At 41.2% G+C, this 14,577-nt stretch overlaps 1 protein-coding gene across 3 annotated transcripts in view; it reads right to left on the bottom strand.

The window, feature by feature from the left end:
* Positions 1-4,639: 4,639 nt before the first annotated feature.
* The window catches only part of LOC122553906 (rho GTPase-activating protein 42-like), a 367,560-nt gene continuing 357,622 nt past the window's right edge, over positions 4,640-14,577 (bottom strand). For all 3 annotated transcript variants that reach the window (XM_043698407.1, XM_043698408.1, XM_043698409.1), the window contains one exon: positions 4,640-7,264. In XM_043698407.1, coding sequence (XP_043554342.1) covers positions 7,176-7,264 — 89 coding nt within the window. In that variant the 3' untranslated portion in view covers positions 4,640-7,175. The remainder of the gene's footprint in view (positions 7,265-14,577) is intronic.

The raw sequence follows: 14,577 nt of genomic DNA, 5'->3' as shown, positions 1-14,577 counted from the left end.
AGTGGGTAATGTAGGTTAGGTGGGCTTGGATCGGCGCAACATCGAGGGCCTAAGGGCCTGTACTGCGCTGTATTCTTCTATGTCTATGTAAAACTTTGCTGACCACAGACGTATGACTGGTCTGTAATTACCAGGGATTTCCCCATTCCCTGCTTGAAAAGAGGAACAACATTAACCTTCTTCCAATCCCCGGGTACGACTCCAATGGAGAGTGATGAAGCAAAGATCGTCACCAGCAGCTTAGCAACCTCCTTTCTCACTTTCCGGAGCAGCCTAGGATAAATCTGGTCTGGCCCTGGGGACTTATCAATCTTAATGTTTGCCAAACTTTCCAGCACTGGAGAAACCAAATGCAGACTGGGTAACCACTTTACAGAATATCTCTGGTCTGTGCGCAACTGTGACCCTGACCATCCTGCAGCCAGTCATTTTAACACAGCATCCTGCTTGTGTGCCCACATGTCTGTCCTCGGCATGCTGCAATGCTCCAGTGAATTAAAGCACAAACTGGAAGAACAACATCACATCTTCAGAGCAGGCACTTTACAGAGTTCTGGACTTAATATGGAATTCAATGCCTTAAAATTGTGAACCGACTCCCATTCCTTCCCTTTTGTTACCTTTTCTTGTTACATTCCCTGTCACCCTCTGTCCTCTCCCTCTACCCCCCTGGGGCTGTCTGTTGTTTCCAGTCTGGCAGTTAGACACACTTCTTACTCTGAACTATCAACATCCTCGCTCACCCAGCAGTCTACCCTTTCCCCAACTATTGTATAACTACTGCCCTTCCATACTTCAGTTCTGATGAAGAGTCATCTGGACTCGAAACGTTAGCTTGGTCTCTCCCCATGGATGCTGCCGGACCCCTCTTATATTCTTGCAAAAACGGAGCTTGTGTCTGTCCCATAATAATCTTTTTTGAATCAATCAAATATATGGCTTGGTAATAGAGATTCAAGAATAATAACCCTGCATAGCTGAACAGTAAAAAGAATTGTACATATGTTTTTGTTGAAGTCCATCACACGATTTCTATTCCATAAACTTCGTATAAAGTTACTTACCCAAATTGTTATTCTGTCTTGTTTGGCCACAGTTTGAACTCAGATCAGAAAAATGGGAGAAATGCTAATTTTTCAGATGATTTCTTTTGCATCTTTGTTGGGATAAGTTGCAGTAGCCTTATTCAAATTTATTTTGGATAGATCCACAAAATATAAGTCTAGTCTTTACGTGGCTCGGTGGTCACTGTGGACCTAAAAATATGGTACCCGGAACCAGATTTCAGGATTTTTTGTTCCCCCAGTATTTCTTAAAGGATGCAGAATGGCAGTGATTATGAGCCCATTACCTACACTCCTGACCTGGCTGGATACATTGAGGGATAAGCATCTCCTAGTCCTCTGCAATTTTACTGGAATCAGCCAGGCTCTTCAAGGAATCGTACATCACAGCCCCTCAGAGGTATCTTGAGCCATCATCTGGATGAAGGTACCTTTGAAAGGTAAGTTGAAAAGGTTTTATCCATTTCCCCTTGCCATCCTTTGCTCTTCTGATTCCTGAAGAAGGGCTTATGCCCGAAACGTCGATTCTCCTGTTCCTTGGATGCTGCCTGACCTGCTGCGCTTTTCCAGCAACACATTTTCAGCATCCTTTGCTCTTCTTCCCACTTCACATTGTCCCTCAAATCCTGGATCCCAAACTATACCCTTCTACTGATGCACTATAGCCTTTAACCATGCCTCACTACCTACCGCCTATGTTGTCTCATAACCTGATAACTTCCTATGGCAATTCAATGCTATTCACTCATTATGTACTCTGTTAAGGGGTTCATTAGTTAATTATTGCCATGTGTGAAAACGCTTTAAAGCATTCATTAGTACTTTCTGAAAAAATAACTTTTAACTATACAAGTGTCAGTCACAAATGAAGAATTTATTTTATTGATTCAAAGGATGCAGACATTGATAAATGAGCATTCATTTGTCCAACACTAATCGTGCAGAGGGCAGTTAAGAGTAAAACACATTGTTTGAGTTTGGAGTAACAGGTAGGCCAGACCAAGTCAGGATGCCAGATTCTTTCCATAAAGGACATTGGTAAACCATATGGACTGTTACAGCAATCTCCATTGGTTATATTGTCACCACTGACTTACTTTTAATTTCAGATTTTTATTGGATTCAAATGTCAGCATTTGTGGATGAAACCTATATACCCATTACATTAACTTTTTGGATTATGAATGCCACAGCCTCCCAATGCATTATAAAACTTGGCTGAGAATATGAACAATGAGTCGTTTGTTGGAAACATTGCTTGATTTACAGTGCTATTTGAAATCAAATTCTCAATTGCTCAGTGTTTACTTACATAAGCAAAAGTAGTGTTGAGTGCCTGCCGTTTCTGTTATTAATACTTACTTCATAGGCCTGGTGAACTAATATATTTATAGAGGTGTCACAAAAGCATTTTTGTTTTCAGAAATCTATGGGAGACAGTTTTTTAAAAAAATTATTTTTCTCACAGTTTTGTTACTATAGGGTCAGATGGTTTTGCATAGATCATATACTGAGTTAATGAGCATGTATGTGCTATATTTTGACATAGAGGGTGTAAGGTGCAATGCAAGTTGGTAGAAAAATGTAAGTTGGCTTGGAGTACAAGAAACCATGCAGTGTGGGTAAAGGGTCTTTGATTAGCATGATGGACAGATTTAGAAGCATTGGTTTAAATGGAAGGTCTGAGGGACCATGAGGATCGGTTCAGGAGCATATGTTGGCATGGAGTGTGAGGAGTTGAGATGTGAGGGCTAGACAACTTGTTTTCTGTTTTATTACCTTTATGACAATGCTGAAGTGGGTCTTTTAACAGCCCTCTTCATTCCCAGCAGCATGGAAATTCTTTCCAGAGGCAAACAGAGCAAAGGGCTTTTGCCCAAAACGTCGATTTTGCTGCCTCTTGGATGCTGCCTGAACTGCTGTGCTCTTCCAGCACCACTAATCCAGAATCTGGTTTCCAGCATCTGCAGTCATTGTTTTTACCCCATTTGACTGCAAAAGCAGTGCCCTGAAGGTATTGTGCATACTTAGTTAGGTGAGCAGAAGAGAGTTGCAGGGAGTTCATGCGGGTTTCTCTCCACCAGCTTCAGTGAATTATCTCATGTGTTATGACACTGGGTAAACTCTCCTGCTTAATTTAAAACCAGCAACACAGAAAAGATTTATCCCATGCAGTAATCTGTAAAAGTTAGAGTGGCTAAGAACTATGTAATGTAAGAGTTAACAACTTTATTTCTTAAAATAAAACAGAAAATAATTAACTGACCACTATTTACAATTTATTTCTCTAACCTAACTTTTACCTTCCCTTCTATAATAGTAGTCCAATAAAACTCCCAATTAAGATTTACAAAACAACACTTATTATCTGAAAACTAGGCAACTGTAGGTTCTTGTCTTCGGATCTTCCTGTGTCTTCTTTTCTCTTTGTTAGAATTTTTTGCGTTACAAGTTACTGATTGAAAAGGGACTTTTAAGAGAGATATTTTTTCAAGTAGTCTCTTACGTGCCAGGACATGGCAGATCTCCTCCCAACTGTACTATTTTCCCCGGTCTTATACTCCAGAACATCAGATTATGCCATTGGCTTTTAAGATTGTCAATATTCTCAATTCAATCTTGATTTGAATTTGATATGTTTCAGATATAATTTAAACTAATTGGCCGAATTCAAATTTGTTTTTGTCTCCAGGCAACGAACTAGTTGAATTGTTCAACTCAGTGTTACATACATTGTTGCCTTATTGAGAACACTTAGTGCTGTCTGGTAGTTCTGCTGCTTTTAACTTTCTTAAAGGAACACCCACACCTTCATAACACATGCAACTCTCTTCTGAACACCTAATTCAGCATGCACGATGCCTCCAGAGCACTGTTCTAGTGGTTGGCAGTGATCAAACACTCACTAGTACTGGGATCTTCCAGTGCACATGCTGCGGGTGCCAGTTTTAAAACCCGAGCCATGCACCATATCAAACAATTCCAGTCTGGTCTGAAATATCAACCCAGGTTAGGAGGAACATGCAGAAAAGCTGCAAGAGGTTAATGACCTTCTGTTCTCTGCCAGTAAGTCCTACACCTTGACTGTTCATTGCTACCAAACATGAAAACCTGATGACAAAGGCATAGATGTTGTGAGCAACCAAGTAAGTACAAAGTGAATGACTGCTAAGAATGAAAGCAGTGAGCTCTGAGAGATATGCATTTCCAGTGCATGAGATAGGTAATCTCCTTGCGATCAGAGTGGCAGCAGCATTGAAATGCAAGGTCTTGTGAGCTCTGAAGGTGGAGTGTTAAAGTACTCAACTGCATCAAAAGTGAGTCCCAATTGTGCTCTGATGACACTGATGTTTGGCTGATGTGTGAACCCCGTGGAAGGAGAGTGCAAACAGAGAATGCTGCCTGTGGAGTGTATTCTGAGGTGTTGGGAAATTCTGACCAGGATAGAAACTAGAGAAGATGCTTTTGGGCTGGAGTTAGAACATAGAACATAGAACATAGAAGAATACAGCGCAGTACAGGCCCTTTGGCCCTCGATGTTGCGCCGATCCATTATCAAGGACACTCAATAGTTGCTCCTTGAACAAGCTCCAGTTATCTGCTCAAACTTTCATATTGAGAACTGTTACCAACTAGTTTCTTTGCACTGCCTGGGAAACTAGCAAACCGCATATGAGTAAGGTGACATTGGGTAATAAAAATGTGAATATGTGTAAATGGGCCTCTCACTGCTCATTAGTAAGATTCTTGTCTTCTATTAAAACTTTAAAGTGGAAATTCTGACTTTTCTTTCCTCACATCGAGAATCTCATTTTTCTGTTTTCACCATATTTTACCAACTGACCTGTCAATGTCCATGTCATTCAAGGGCTGGAAAGATTCTGCCCATTGTTTCTTTGAAGTTGACTTCATAATCTACTCTTTGATTTTGTGCTACGTATAATACAAAATTTCAGCATCACATAATTTAGTGACATTAAATTACACTAACCGCTACCAAAATGTTAATCTCCTCAGATTTTAAATCAAAATGCCTAGAATGAGAGATTGAGTGAGCAAAATTTCCAGGCTCTACACTTTTCACTTTTATTGAGATATAAATTACATCACTGCAGAGTCTTGTCTGATCAGAAAATAGTCTTCTAAGTTGAAAATGGCATTTTAAATCAATTGCACCTTTAATAAATCATATAATTAATGTAAAAAATATCACTATTTGTGAAGAGTAAAATCTGCCAATCCAACACACAACCTCACATCAATGTAGCTAAATATAATTTATTATGCTTCCACACAAAACATCATTTGACCTACACTGTGACCACTATAGTAATTAATGTGCATTTTTCCACGTAGTGTCAGCATTCACATTATTCCACAAAATACAAACTGGCCCAAAATCATTTGGCTGTAAAGTTCTACTCATTCTATCATTCTTTAGTCTTCAAATATGTCTATTTTTAATATATTGTACCACAAATATAAGTCCTTTAAAAATAATAGTAACATTGTGCAGACTATATACTAAGTCCTTGGTACAATCAGGGAACTTTATGAAAAGAATTTTGAATGAACAGAAAACATTCAGTTGAATCCATTTAGCATTTTGCGACAGATATTAATAATTAAATACATTGAAACCAACTAAACTATTTGACATTATATAGTTTCAACTATCAATGTAACCATTGTATGATATATACTTAATGAAAAAAATTAATATTTAAAAAAGATGCCAATACACCAGCGTACTGGGAAAAAATAAAATTAGAGTAAAAAGTGCAGTTTGTCCTCAAGGCTAGCACAATTCTCTCACTCTCTCTCTGCCTGTTTTTCATAAAGCTTGGCAGATTTTTTCTTGCAAAACAAAACCTAAAATCTTGTTGATACAATTATTTGCCCCAAAAACATTATATTTCAAATTTATGTTGCAGAAATAAAATATTTTTTGATTTGTAGCAGAATAATCAATAGTCATACATATATAGCAATTACATAAATATGTCAACATTACTTTGATACAAGAGAAATTAAAATTGCGTGATAAGTACTGCTTCATTTTCTTATATGCAACAATTAGATTATAATGAATACTTGATTGTTGGAAGATTGGATATGCTCAGAGAAGGTTAGAGGTTTATGCAGATAATTTGAGATCAACACTACACTGGAAACTTGTAAAAACTCTCTCAAAACTTTGGTGTCAATGGATTCATTAGTTCTTATGCACTTTGGCATCATAATTAGTTTGTTAACCAAAGTATATTAAATTTACAATTCACATTTACTGCAGGAATACAACAATAATTTAGATGTTTATACATGTTTACTTGCACATATTGAAATAGATACCTACAACAAAATACTCTACAATAAAGCAAGTGAAAATGTGTTTGGATATTTGAGTGCTTTGAGTTTTAGTGACATTTAACTAAAAATGATCACCAGCCATCCTAAGAAGTCAAGGAAAGTTAAAAGTCTACAAAATTCAGTTTACAATGTAATCAATTAAATTATTTGATTGCAAAAAAAGGGAGATTTAGTTTGGAAAAGCAACAGAGTTTCTGCCTGAAAGAAAAACAGTCCAGCTCGGTTCAAATTACAGATGTAAAAATGCAGAGTTTGTGCAGCTGTGATAATGTGACAGCCTTTCTCCATCCAATGTAACATTTTTCAGGGAAATAAACATAAATCAATGGAATAAACCCTCCATTGGTCATACTGTTATGATAAAACCCATATCCAGTATTTGGGATTTTATACAGGGAGTCTTGAAATACTTATGCCATAGCTTTTTAAAACATATATGCACATCTATATACACTTAACTTCAATCAATCATCTTTTCCATTTTCAACATTGCAAAATCAATTGTTTCAATAACTACGGATAATAAGGTGAGTATTTATTTAATTAAAATGAACAGATATTGATGCAGACTACAATCCTGTACTCCATACCATAAAAAGGCATATATTCTGCAGATACAGATACTCCACCACCTCTGACTGTCTGACATCTGTTTAGGTGTGTTGGAATATAGTATTCTTAGTTTGTGACATTTTGTTCACCATGGATACCATGGAGATGTTCTAGTCTTGCTAGCAGTTATCAAAGAAAGACAACATAATTTGCAGGGATCAGTCCTGTTTTCCCTTCATATGTTCCTTGTAGCCAACCTGGTTCCACTGATGCATGTACTAGAACAAATAGAATGAGACGGATTACTGCATTTTAACTTTAAATCTTTATTGCTATTAAATCCACGATGTGCAGAAAACAATTTAAGCATTTTCCAAAATAGAATGTGTAAACCAATAGCTGGAGTTTTAAAATTGTTTTTAAATTGTACAAGTTGCAAGCATTAGTAGCTAGACCAGCACTTGTGGTGGTGAGCTTCCTGCTTGAACCACTGCAGGCTATGTGATGTAAGTGAATTTGTAGTCCTGTCAGGAAGTTAGTTCCAGATCTGCAGAAAGTGCTGTGGTGGTATGAGGAGGGATTGGGACTGGACCAGTGTTCCAGAGAGAATGGTGCCTGTGGAGGCTGACAAGAGAGGGAAGATGAACATATGCATGGTGGTGGCAGCCTGTTGGACAATGACCCTTTGGCCTTGGATGATGATGTGAGGTAAAGGAAGGACCAGGGGAACCCTATTGATGTTGTGGGAGGGAAGAGAGGGGCTGAGGGCAGAAGTGCAGGAGATGTGTCAGACACGGCTGAGGGCTCTGTCAACTACAGTGCTGGGGAATCCTCAGTTGAGGAAAAATGTTGACTTTTCAGAGGCCCCCTTGCAGAAGCTGGAATCATTTGAACAGAAGCAACAAAGACAGAGGAACAAGGGGAATGGAATGGTGTCTTTACAGGAAGTGGGGTCTGATGAAGCATAGTCTTCAGGTAATTATGGGAGTCAGTAGGTTTATAGTGTATTTTCCAGATAACTAGCCCAGTGTCATTAAAAAAGTTACTGTCTCCTAGTCTCATTTTCTTCACAGTTTCTGGGTCAAAATGTTGGGCCTTCTGAGGGAACCGGACTCAGTGTATCTACATCATACTTACAGCAACCAGTTGAAGAAAATGGCTTGTCACCACCTCACCAATTACAATTCGGGATGGGGAATAAATGTTGGCCTAGCAAGTGATGTTAATATTTGAAGAATGAACAAAATTGTCTAACCATATAGGCAAATACTTTATTTAATCTGCTCACAATTCTCTACATTACAGTGTTACATTTGTACTTTTTTAAATCTAAGTGGGCACTTTTACAAATAGAGGGTACTTTGTAAACACATAGCTGAAATATCAATAATTTCTTCATCAACTTCCTCTAAAGCCATCAGGCATTAGAGATTTTTCACCAGTCTTTCATCAATTCCTGATGAAGGGCTTTTGCCTGAAACATCAATTTTCCTGCTCCTTGGATGCTGCCTGACCTGCTGTGCTTTTCCAGCACCACTCTAATTTTGATAAGAACATTAATGCAGATGTTTCTCAGGTTAGTTTTTTTTTAAATCTATCTGTTCTGATGTGTTATGATATTGGAACAAATGGGACATGAACCCTTGCCTTGTGGTCCAGAGGTAAGGAAGACTCATACCCTTCCTCAGGGTAGATATTTTTTAATCAACCTATTCAGAGATGTTATTACAAAGCCTCTCCACCATCCACAAGACACAAGTCAGGAGTGTGGTGGAATACTCCCTACTTGCCTGGATGAGTGCAGCTCCAGCATCAATCAAGAAGCTTGAGACCATCCAGGACAACGCAGCCTGTTTGACTGGTACTGCATCCACAAGCATCCACTCCCTCCATCAGTGACACTCATTAGTAGTAGTGTGTACTATCTACAAGATGCACTGTTAAAATTTGCTAAAGATCTTTGAATAACACCTTCCAAATCAAAACCCACAACCACTTCCATCTAGAAGGACAAGGGTAGCAGATACATGGGAACACCACCCCCTGCAAGGTCCCCTCAGAGCCCCTCACCATCCTGACATGCAAATATATTGCTGTTCTTTCAAAATTCTGGAATTCCCTTCCTCATGACATTGTAGGTCAACCTACAGCAGGTGGGTCTACCTACAGCAGGTGGGCTGCAGCAGTTGAAGAAGGCAGCTCACCCCCATTTTCTCAAGGGCAACTAGGGACAAGCAACAAAAGCTGGCCAGTCATGTCGCATGAATGAAAAAAAAACACGTTTGGAGTAGGTGCAAGTTGAACTTGGGTCTTCTACTTCAGAGGTCAGGCTGGAAGGTGTTTGTGAAGTTGGTGAACTGTTCAATCTCCTTGTGGAAGCATGAGGTGGTGCCAATACAGCCATTAATGTAGCGGAGGGAAAGGTGGGGGATGGTGTCAGTGTAACTGAGGAAGATGGACTTGAGGATGGATACACTGACATTGGAAAGAATGGAGAGAAGGTTCACTCAGCTTATTCCGGAGCTTAGCAGGTTGGATTATGAGGAGAGACTATGTAGACGGGGTAGAGGATTGGTTAATCAACAGGAAGCAAGGAGTGGGGATAAATGAGTACTATTAGAACATAGAAAAGTACAGCACAGAACAGGCCCTTTAGCCCACGATGTTGTGCCAAGGTTTAATCCTCATGTAAAATGTAATAACCTGCACACCCCTCACCTCACTGCTATCCATGTGCATGTCCAGCAGTCACTTAAATGTCCCCAATGACTCTGCTTCCACCACTATCGCTGGCTCCGCATTCCATGTTTTCACAACTCTCTGCATAAAAGACCTACCTCTGGCGGTTCCTTTATACCTTTCTCCTAATGTCTTACAACTGTGACCCCTCGTACCAGTCAATCCTGCCCTGGGGAAATGTCTCTGGCTATTGACTCTATCCATGCCTCTCATTATCTTGTATATCTTGATCAGGTCTCCTCTCTTCCTCCTTCTCTCCAGAGGGAAAAGTCCGAGCTTATTCAACCTTTCTTCATAAGGCAAGCCCTCCAGTCCAGGCGGCATCCTGGTAAACCTTCTTTGCACCCTCTCCAAAGCCTCTGTATCTTTCCTATAGTAGGGCAACCAGAACTGATCACAATATTCCCAGTGTGGTCTCACCAGGGACTTGTAGAGCTGTAGCAAAACCTCGCAGCTCTTAAACTCGATCCTCTTATTAATGAAACCCAAAACACCATATGCTTTCATAACCAACCTACCCACTTGGGTGGCAACTTTGAGGGATCTATGTACTTGCACACCCAGATCCCTCTGTTCCTCCACCCTGCCAAGAATCCTGTCTTTAAATCTATATTCAGCATTCAAGTTCGACTTTCCAAAATGCATTACTTCACATTTATCCAGGTTAAACTCTATCTGCCATTTCTCAGCCCAGCTCTCCATCCTGTCGCGCTGTAGCCTGCAATAGCCCTCGATACTATCAAAGGCACCTCCAACCTTTGTGTCATCTGCAAATTTACTAACCCACCCCTCAACCTCTCATCCAAGTCATTTATAAAAACTACAACGAGCAGAGGCCCAAGAACAGAGCCCTATGAGACCCTACTCAACAATGACCTCCAGGCAGAATACTTTCCATCTACAAGCACTCTCTGCCTTCTGTCAGCCAACCAATTCTGAATCCAGATAGCCAAACCTCCCTGGATCTCATACTTCCTGACTTTATGAATGAGTCTACCATGGGAAACCTTATCAAATGTCTCGCTGAAGCCATATACACCACATCCACTGCTCGACCTTCGTTGACCTGTCTTGTCACCTTCTCAAAGAACTCAATAAGATTTGTGAGGCATGACCTGCCCCTCACAAAGCCATGCTGACTGTCTTTAATCATGCTATGTTTTGCCAAATAGTCATAAATCCTATCCCTCAGAAATTTTCCAAAACTTTGCTGACCACAGACTGTAATTGCCAGGGATTTCCCTATTCCCCTTCTTGAAAAGAGGAACAACATTCGCCTCCTTCCAATCCTCCAGTACAACTCCTGTGGAGAGTGAGGAGGCAAATATTCTCACCAGCGGTTTAGCAATCTCCTTTCTCGCTTCCCGGAGTGAGAAATCTGGTCTGGCCCTGGGGACTTATCAATCTTAATATTTGCCAAAATTTCCAACACATCAACAAGACTGTATCCCAGCTCCTCAAAGTTCTCATACACAAGGTCCCTTTTCTTAGTGAAAACCGAAGCAAAAAACTCATTTAAGGCTTCCCCTATCTGCTCAGACTCCACGCACAAGTTCCCTCCACTATCCCTGACCAGCCCTACCTTCGCCCTGATCATTGTCTTATTCCTCACATATGAGTAAAATGCCTTTCGGTTCTCCCTAATCCTTCTTGCCAAGCCTTTATCGTGCCCCCTCCTGGCTCTCCTCAGTCCCTTTCTCAGCTCCTTTCTAGTAAGCCTGTAATCATCTAAAGCCGTGCTAGATCCTTGCTTCCTCCACCTTACAAAAGCTGCCTTCTTCCTTTTGATGAGAAGTTCCTCTGTTCTCGTCATCCAAGGTTCCTTAATCTTACCTCTTCTCACCTGTCTCACAGGAACAAATTTGTGCATCACTCGCAACAACTGCTCCTTAAACAGTCTGTCTGTGGAACAATTGCTCCCAGTCTGTACTTCCCAACTCCTGTTTGATAGTGTCATAATTTCCTATTCTCCAATTAAATATCTTCCCTCGGTAACTGCTCCTTTCACTCTCCAAGGCTATGGTAAATGTGAGGCAGTTGTGATCGCGAGATCTGACACCTATCCTGGCTCGTTGCCGAGCACCAAATCCAAAATGGCCTCTCCCTTCGTCGGTCTATGTACATACTGAGTAAGGAAACCCTCCTGAACACACCTGACAAAAACGGCTACATCCAAACCATCTGCTCTAAGGAGGTTCCAGTCAATATTGGGAAAGTTGAAGTCACCCATAACAACAACCCTGCTACATCTGCATTTTTCCTGAATCTGCCAACCTATGAGATCTTCAATCTCTCTACTGCTATTAGGTGGTCTGTAGAAAACCCCCAATGAGGTGGCTGTTCCCTGGCTGTTCCTAACTTCCACCCATACTGACTCAGTAGACAAACCTTCCTCAACAACCTTCCTTTCTGTAGCTGTGATACACTCTCTGATTAGCAATCCTACATCCCCTCCTCTTTTTCCACCCTCCCTGTTCTTTTTAAACATTCTAAACCCTGGAACATCAAGCAACCATTCCTGCCCCTGTGAAACCCACGTCTCCGTTATGGCCACAACATCATAGCCCCAAGTACTGCTCTATGCTCTANNNNCCTGAACCACACGAGCAAATCTCCCACCCAGGACATTTGTGCCCCTCCAGTTCAGGTGCAACCCGTCCTTCATGTACAGGTCCCACCTTCCCCAGAAGGTATCCTAATGGTCTAGGTATCTGAAGCCCTCCCTCCTGCACCAGCATCACAGCCACGTGTTAAGCTGCATTCGCTGACTGTTCCTCATCTCACTATCTCGTGGCACCGGTAGCAAATCCAGGATCACTACAGTACTCATCTTGCTCTTCAGCTTCCAACCTAACTCTCTGCAGTCACTTTTCAGATCCTCAATCCCTTTCCTGGCTATATCATTGGTGCCAATATATACCACGATTTCTTGCTGCTCACCCTCCCCCTTCAGATTCCTGTAAACCCGATCGGCGACATCTCACCCACTTAAAAACTTCCCGGCAGTCCTTCGCTCCTTCCTCACACCTCTCGGCAAAATTCTGGGTGGCAATCAGGGACTAGTGGTGTGTCCTTAGGGATCATGTGTTGGGACCGTAATTAGTCACAATTTACATCGAAGATTTAGAGCTGGGGACCATGTGTAGTGTATCAAAGTTTACAGATGTCACTAAGATGAGTGGTAGAGCAAAGTATGCAGAGGACTGTGAAACTTTGCAAAGCGACATAGATAGTTTAAGTGAGTGGGCAAAGGTCCTGCAGATGGAGTATAATGTTGATGTGAAGTCATCCATTTTGTTAGGAATAACAGCAAAAAGGATTATTACTTGAATGGTAAAAGGTTGCAGCATGCTGCTGAGCATAGGGACCTGGGTGTCCTTGTGCATGAATCACAGAGGGTTGGTCTGCAGGCACAACAGGTAATTAAGAAGGCAAATGCAATTTTGTCCTTCATTGCTAAAGGGATTGAGTTTATAAGCAGGGAGGTTATGTTGTAGCTGTACAAGGTGCTGGTGAGTCCACTCCTGAAGTACTGCATGCAATTTTGGTCTCCTTACTTGAGAAAGGATGTACTGGCACTGGAGGGGGTGCATAGGAGGCTCACTGGGTTGATTCCGGAGTTGAGGTGCTTGGCTTATGAGGAGAGACTGAATAGACGAGGATTAAATTCACTGGAATTCAGAAGAATGAGGGGGGATCTTGTAGAAACATATAGAATTATGAAGGGGATAGATAAGATAGAAGTAGAGAGGATGGTTCCACTGGCAGGTGAAACTAGGACAAGAGGGCACAGCCTCAAGATTAGAGGGAGCAGATTTAGGACTGAACTGAGAAGGAACTTCTTCACCCAGAGGGTTGTAAATCTGTGGAATTCCCTGCCTAGTGAAGTATTTGATGCTACTTCAGTAAACGTTTTTAAAGCTAAGATAGATTTTTTTTTTAAACAATAAAGGAATTAAGGGATACGATGAGTGGGTGGGTAAGTGGAGCTGAGGCCATGATCAGCCATGATCTTATTGAATGACGGAGCAGGCTCGAAGGGCCAGATGGCCTACTCCAGCTCCTCATTCTTATATTTTAATACATTTAGAAAAAATGTGCTCTCATTTATTCTTTCACTGGACTTGGCTATTACTGTCTAAGTCAGCAATTCATTGTTAGAATCATGGAATCCCTACTGTGTGGAAACAGGCCCTTCGGCCCAACAGGTCCATACCGAAGAGCAACCCCCCCAGACCCATTCCCCTACCCTAATTAACCCTTTAACCCCTAACTAATGCCCCTAATCTAGACATCCCTGAACACTATGGACCATTTAACATGGCCAATTCACCTAACCTGCACATCTTTGGATTGTGGGAGGAAACCAAAGCTCCCGGAGGAAACCCATGCAGACTCACGGAGAATGTGCAAACTCTGCAGTCTGCACCGTCTGTTCATCTCTAGTTGCCCTAAAGAAGGTTGTGGTGAACCAGTTTCTTGAACAACTGTAGGAGCCATTGGGAAGTACTGACCATAACACAATAAGCTTCAATCTGCAATTTGAGAGGGAGAGGGTACAATCGGAAGTGACAATATTTCAGTTGAATAAAGGGAAGTATGGAGCTATGAGGGAGGAGCTGGCCAAAGTTCAGTGGTGCAATACCTTAGCAGGGATAACAGTGGAGGAACAATGGCGGATATTTCTGTGTATAATGCAGAAGATGCAGGATCAGTTCATTCCAAAATGGCAGAAAGATGCCAGGAGGAGACATGGGTGGCCGTGGCTGACGAGGGAAGTTAAGAAACATATAAAGTTAAAAGAGAAAAAGTATAACATAGCAAAGATAAGTGGGAAAACGGAGGACTGGGA

The sequence above is a fragment of the Chiloscyllium plagiosum genome, chromosome 10 (assembly GCF_004010195.1).
Source record: "Chiloscyllium plagiosum isolate BGI_BamShark_2017 chromosome 10, ASM401019v2, whole genome shotgun sequence".
NCBI lineage: Eukaryota > Metazoa > Chordata > Chondrichthyes > Orectolobiformes > Hemiscylliidae > Chiloscyllium > Chiloscyllium plagiosum.
This window is presented reverse-complemented; position numbering and strand designations above follow the sequence as displayed.